Here is a 6,667-nt window from a genome sequence, read left to right on the forward strand (position 1 = left end):
CCAGTGTGGACCGAGACTTTTGGTATCAAAGCAAATCAAGTTCACCAAGCAAGCAAAGGAAGTGTCAAAAGAAGAGTCCACCAACACCAAGCAAGGGAAGGTTATTGACCTTTGGGGGAGTACACCCCTAGCCGGCCGGCCCATCCGAGAAAGAAGGCGAGGGAGCAGCGCTCGTGGCCCACGACGTCCACACCATCCATCCAGCCGTACCCTACCTACCTCTCGCGGTGGCTCGACACGCGTGCGCGCGGCGAAGCGTCTCAGTCGTCTCCTCCCCTCCCCTGCTCCGCCCTGCCCTGCTGCGGCGGAAAACCCCCCGCTCCATCCCTACTCCTCCGCTTAATAAATCCCAATCGCATCGCCATCAAATCCAATCCAATTAACCCGCCGCTTCCGCTTCTCTCCCAAGAAACGAGAAACAAGATCGACGCGCCGTCGACGCACCACACGAATCGACAAGCAAGCACCGCCGCCGCCCCACAAACCGCCGGCGCACGCACGTATGTTCGCTGCCTCTTCTTCTTCCCCTCCCCTGCTGCTACCGTGCTTGTAGTTCATCCTGCCGTGCCGGCCTCCGGTCGGCCGTGCTCTGTTTTTTTGCTTTTTGAAAGAACAGGATAGGGCTGCCGCGCTAGTTTTTCGCCGCCCGGTTCCACCGGCCAGTCAAATTTGGATCCACGCGCGGTCGCCTCCCCACTAATTTAAGCCTTTTTTTTTTCGATTTCGATCTGTATTTTCATGGGCGGGCGGGAGGCCTGGGGTAAGAACAACCTGAAAACAACAAAGGTGATTTCGCCTAAGAATCGACGTCGACGAATCATATCAAATCTGCCGTCTTTTTCAAGACTACGCCACCACTGTTCTTGGCCGCTTTCTTTTTCGCCTGCTCTTTTTATCTTTATTATACCGCAAAAAAATGCCAGACTGAGATGAGATGCGTCCTTCCCATGGACCACAACCTCTGCCTTTTTGCCTTTCTTTTGGGGGTTTCCTCTGCCTATTAGCTCACTTCCCGCCTCATTTGGAATCAAATGTGCGCTCTATTGAATCTGGCACTGTTGTTTCTCTAACCAAACCCATGATTTATGTTAAAGGTTTATTTATCTCTGATCTGATGGATTTTTCCTGTGCAGGATGAGGTTCCAGGGCCCTAGGTGTTCGTTCCGGGAGGACGCCACGGACATGGCGGGCGCCATCTTCATGTCCAACAGCGAGACGAGGGATCACTGCTTCAACACCGGCGTCTTCGGGCTACCGCCAGAGTACGGGCCCTTTGTGGCCAATGTCAAGCAGGGGATGCCCCTGTTCCTCTTTGACTACACATTCCGTAAGCTTTACGGTGTCTTCGAGGCCGCCTCCGACGGCGGCATGGATATTAGCAGGACCGCGTTCCGGTCCACCGGCCGCACGTACCCCGCACAGGTAATCCGCGCTTGTCATACTCCTCTTGATTATATTGACCATAATTTTTATGGTTCTGTTATGCTACAGCCTTGGGCTTGGGAAACACGAGTAGCTAGTGACTGAATCATCTCTGAAGTGTGAATTGCAATGACCCTTGTTTGCCTCCTGATTATTAATCCAGTATAATATGCTACTGTTAAACCCTTGGGCTTAGAAAACCCCAACAAGTAGTGAATGAATGATCTATGAACTGCAATTGCCAGTGCCATGTTTCTTGACCATTGATGATCATAATATGGTTATGTTATGTTACACCATTGGGTTCAGAGAACTCGAGAAAGTATTAGTTGAATGATCTGTAAATTGCAATTGTCCTTTTCTTTGGTTCACATAAACATTCTAAAGGGTTCACATATAAGATTCTAAACGCTCATCTACAACTGTATTTAAGAGTTGGTGGGATTATGTATTCTGAAGTATTGTTGAAAATCAGCATTCATCTACTACTAGCCACTTATAATGGGGAACATGGTGTAAAAGGTTATGGTGAACTGTCTGAGATTTAGTTGTGACGAGATGTTGCTTTCCTTGTATTGCTGAGTGCCATTTACTGATTAACGATAATAACTCTTAATTTGGTTTTGAGCTGTTGTTTCCCCTAGGTTTGCTTCAATATTGTTTGGAAGTGCAGACCGCTCACTGAAGATGAATTTTTTCCTGCCATTGAAGAGAACTACTATATCTCAAAGAAGTTCTACTTCGACCTTTCGTACCAGCAGGTTTGCTAAAAAAATACTTAATACTTTTGAGTTTGTGACCTTACGTTTTCAAGGTTATTATATAATTTGGGGGTTTTTCCATTTGCAGGTCGTCCAGCTATATGGCTTATTTGACAAAAAGAGGGTAGAGCACCCTATTTGCAATTATTCAACAAGTGCTAATCTGGAAAAGGAGCACTCAAGCAGAAGGAGACCAGACAAAAGGAGCTTGACTCCAAATAGTCCTCCTTTTTCTGCTGATCGTTCCCACACTTTGATACCCTCGAGTACCCCAAAGATCTCAACTGTCGAAACAAACTGCTCTGCTTCTACAAGCATGCATCTAATTGTACCACCTACTTTTGAGACACAGCCAAGTGTGTCGATGCCCTTGGTAACTAAACCTTTTGGAGTCCAGACTGCTCCCATCCACAGCAACCAAATAAAACTACCTTATCATAGTCAAGAACATCTCCGAGATGTTTCAGCAATAGATGGCACTTCAACTCAGGTGTCTGCTCCTTACTCTCAGACAGCTAGATACCACCAAGATCAGTTTGTGGCAAATCAGTCATACCCATCATCTGATGATTATCCGCACAATAGCTTGTCTTCTGGGTGCATGACACAAGGTCCAACTGATGGAGTTAGACTGTCAGTAAAGCAGTCATATGGAGGCAGTAGCTTGTCATGTTCTCGGTATTTACCTCCAGTTCCAACTGGTGCTGAAAGAAGCTATTTGACCTCAACTCCGTATTTCCCATCATATCATGATTCTTCTCTGGCAAGTCCGCAACACAATGCTCACTGGAAGGATGATTACGACATTAACTGCGAACAATGCAGAGAGATGTATGCATCTGAGCAACTGCATTTAAACAGAGGAAAATCTGTTACACCTCCAGAATCAACTCAGATAGGTATTCTGGCTTACCCTGAAGCTCCTGAAGTATCAGCAATCATTCAACATAAAGAAAGCTTTACTGGCTACATACCAATCAATGATCGCCCTGAGGACTTGGAAAAAGAACAGCAGAGACGTGATTTTAATCGGGATGGTTCAGTCTCATCAGGTTCTGGACATGAAACATTAGCCTACATTTCAGATCGACCATATACTGATCATGATGTTGGAGCTGAAAGCAACATGGCAGTTCCTAGTCAGCGTCCACAAAAGAACGTGTTTTCTCGCTTATCAGTGAAGCCACAACTACCTCCCCAAGAAATTACTGGCCCTTCAATGAACCAACTGCTCTATTTACTTTCTCAGAGAACAAAACAGTGGAGCAACAAGAGTATAAGTCCTAGAGAAGATGTTTGTAAACAGCTGGTCCGTGAACAGGACATGGACATGCCCTTTCCTCCTGCAGAGCTAAACCTGCCAAGCGGACTAGGAGAAGAATGCGCAGATCCTCCCTTCTTGAACTTCAAGAGGCGCAGCAAAGCGGCTGGGCTGGATACAGATGTAGGACAGGAGGTTAGTGACAAAAAGAAGAGAAGAAAGCTTGTGCGCCCTTCTTTTGGAGAAAATAACACCACTGGTACTTCTGACCTCCAAGGGAATGCCATAGTTGAAGTGCGCCCTTCACTCGAAGAAAATAAAACTACTGGTAATTCTGGAAATGTCCTCCAGGGGAATGCCATTACTGAAAGGAATCAAACCCCTGCTTCCATAGTTGAAAGGAATCAAGGCTCTGCTTCCATAGTTGAAAGGAATCAAAGCCCTGCTGACATAATTGAAAGGAATCAAAGCTCTGCTTCCATAGTTGAAATGAATCATAGCCCTGCTGCCATACTTGAAAGGAATCAAGGCCCTGCTTCCATAGTTGAAAGGAATCAAAGCCCTGCTGCCAGAATTGAAAGGAATCATAGCCCTGTCGAAACTGATGGTAACAAGTTCATCATTGACCTAAATGAGCCGGCATCCGCAGAAAGTGAGCTGGCAGAGGATGGTAGCATTGCACCGTGTCCTGTTGCTGCCAACATACAGACAGACAAATCGTGTGACGTAGATGTGAAAAAGCAAAACTGCTCAAATTCGGCTGAGGTAATCAGCCAACAAGATGTACAGTCTGACAGTGGTGCGCCTACAGAGAAGATTACACTTGATCTGAACATTACCGATCTGAACACAATGGACGAGGTGAAACTGCAAGCGATCCTTGGCTCATCATTGTTGCAAGCACTTGACAAGCTCAGAAACAGCAAGTCCAATGATGACTCCAACAAGGCTAAATCAAGCCTCTCTGATAAAATCAGCCAGGTGAAAATGGAGATGAAATCCGACACGAGCACCAAACATAGGTGCAACTGATAGTGTTAGCAAGACTGCCCCTACTCCAGCTGCTGGATAAGAAGAATCCTCAACGATCCGGTTGTGGGGTGGAGTATACTGACTGTAGGATGTTACAGTAGTAGTAGTATCGTCCTTTCTAGTTTATGTAAGGCATATTTACCTTGTCTTGAGTCAAACCGTTCTAACTTTGACCAAGTTTATATTAAAAATAATATCAACATCTATCTTCTGTACTAGATCGATGTTGATTGGTTTTTCTATAAACTTGGTCGAACTTGAGAGAGTTTGTCTTGAGACAAAGTAGATATGCCCTATAAACTGAAGAGTAGCAGGTAGTGGCATACGCATAGGTGAAAGAAAACCTATATTTTGCATGATATTTTGTGTTTTGGAAGAAGAAAGATAGGCAGTCAGTTTGCTGCTCTGTATGACTGTCTGTCTGAGGCAGAACAGTTGTTACCTCTTATTAGTAATGAAATATCCTTTCTGTTAGTGTTGATATTCCTGTGTTGTTTTGTACTCTGGTACTCCCTCCATTCTAAAATAGATGACTCAACTTTGTACTAAAGTAGTACAAAGTTGAGTCATCTATTTTGGAACGGAGGGAGTACTTGGGATCAAACTCATGGGTTTCCTGTTGATGCCCTGTTTTTCACATGAGGCAATGTAACTTGGAAAACTTGGTTATGCTGGTCAAGGCAAACATCTTATAGCCAGTTTTCTACTATCATAATGTGGATCAATTTGAAAAGTGTCGTTGACAAATTCAATTGGAAAATTGGCATCAAATCAACAAATAGTGTCACAAAGTGAATGAGAAAATAAACCCAAAATGTAACAGGTGAGGCTAAAATGTTTGTTTTTTTGAAAAATTGTTAAGGTTTCAATTCTGAGAAATTGTACTACATAGATATTTGACGAGACCAATCTCCAGGATTAGGCATGTCAGCGTGGTATAATGAGCTGAAGACGAGGGAAATGCCATCGCGTTAGATTGTAACTTGACGCAACACCAAACCAAATAGCATCACATACATGGCTGCTATTAAGAACCTTTAGCGAAGCAGCTAGTGCAATTTGGTCGTCCCAAGCACAAATCTGAATTCCCATTTGTCACCCAATCCCATGACGTCCCAAGCACAAATCTGAATTCCCATGATCAGTCAAATATCTCTGCTATGTAGATAGTTTCAAGTATGTATGCCTTCTCTGCCTAGGCCCTAGTTTCACGTATGTATGCCTTCAATGTTTCAAGTATGTATGCGATGGCGGTTTAGGTCCTGGTTTGCTTTTATAGATTAAGCGAGGCAGTCAACATGAGGCACACAATGAAATGCAATCAATATCGAGGACACCGTAAAGCTTCATTGATACATGGTGCACATCCGTGCATTTGCATTGGGGATTCTGTTTTGCAATGTGGACGGTTGATGCAATATCTGGGAGATGATTGTTTGTCGATAGCGAAAATTAATCTTTCATGAATGTCTTGATCGACAACGCTATTGAGACGAAGCTGCGTACATCCTACTATGCTTCACTGGGATGGTGCACATATATGCCTTGCCTGTTAGCTAACTGCTGGCGCCGTAGTGATTCTTTGATGATTTGTCTTCATTAGTGCTTATCTTTTGTGCTTGTGTTTTTCATAGGTCATAAAAATGATGGTTGCAACTTAGGTCAATATCTTTAGACACTTGTGTCTTGTTATTTTACAACCTTCCAAAGCAAAATTTAATATTTTGTTTTATTGACTGTACATAAATGTGATTTGCAAATTTATAATATATCCAGATACGAAATCACCATGCTCTTAATCCAGACCTGTACATTGGTTCATCTAAATATATTCAGAAAGTTGCCGATTTTGGGATTATGTCAGATTTATTTCTGGGCCTGAATTGCATATCCATGTAGTCTCAACTATGTTTCATTTATTGATATATCACCAAATTTTGGTTTCATTCTTTCTGCAGAAAGACCATTCAGAATTGTGAAATCCTATGTTCATTGTTTGGTATTGTATTGCATCCATTAATTTATCGAACGTTAACATATCTATGTGATCCGGTGAGTGTATATCCCCAAGGTTGTAAGTTTATTCCCTCTCTCAAAGTTTCCATTGTTATTTAGTGGGTTGAAATGAATATCTGTCATGGAGAGCCTCGAATGAACCTTTTTTTGTGAACACGCAAGTCTTTTGCGATTG

At 43.5% G+C, this 6,667-nt stretch overlaps 1 protein-coding gene across 1 annotated transcript; it reads left to right on the top strand.

Annotated features, from left to right (window-relative positions):
• The first annotated feature begins 257 nt into the window (after window positions 1–257).
• Window positions 258–4,957, top strand: LOC119311629. The gene is made up of 4 exons (XM_037587287.1): window positions 258–500; window positions 1,134–1,422; window positions 2,067–2,183; window positions 2,272–4,957. The coding sequence occupies exons 2-4, from the start codon at window positions 1,135–1,137 to the stop codon at window positions 4,474–4,476; spliced, it is 2,610 nt and encodes an 869-aa protein (XP_037443184.1). The 5' UTR covers window positions 258–500; window position 1,134; the 3' UTR covers window positions 4,477–4,957.
• Window positions 4,958–6,667: the final 1,710 nt, after the last annotated feature.

Source organism: Triticum dicoccoides, chromosome 5B (genome assembly GCF_002162155.2).
Source record: "Triticum dicoccoides isolate Atlit2015 ecotype Zavitan chromosome 5B, WEW_v2.0, whole genome shotgun sequence".
Classification (NCBI taxonomy): Eukaryota; Viridiplantae; Streptophyta; class Magnoliopsida; order Poales; family Poaceae; genus Triticum; species Triticum dicoccoides.

Bases quoted from the DNA above. Each gene is read 5' to 3' on its own strand.
- LOC119311629 (XM_037587287.1), top strand. From the start codon at position 1,135: ATGAGGTTCCAGGGCCCTAGGTGTTCGTTCCGGGAGGACGCCACGGAC. The intron at 1,423-2,066 runs GTAATCCGCGCT...TGTTTCCCCTAG, and splicing joins GCCGCACGTACCCCGCACAG to GTTTGCTTCAATATTGTTTG. The intron at 2,184-2,271 runs GTTTGCTAAAAA...TTCCATTTGCAG, and splicing joins TCGACCTTTCGTACCAGCAG to GTCGTCCAGCTATATGGCTT.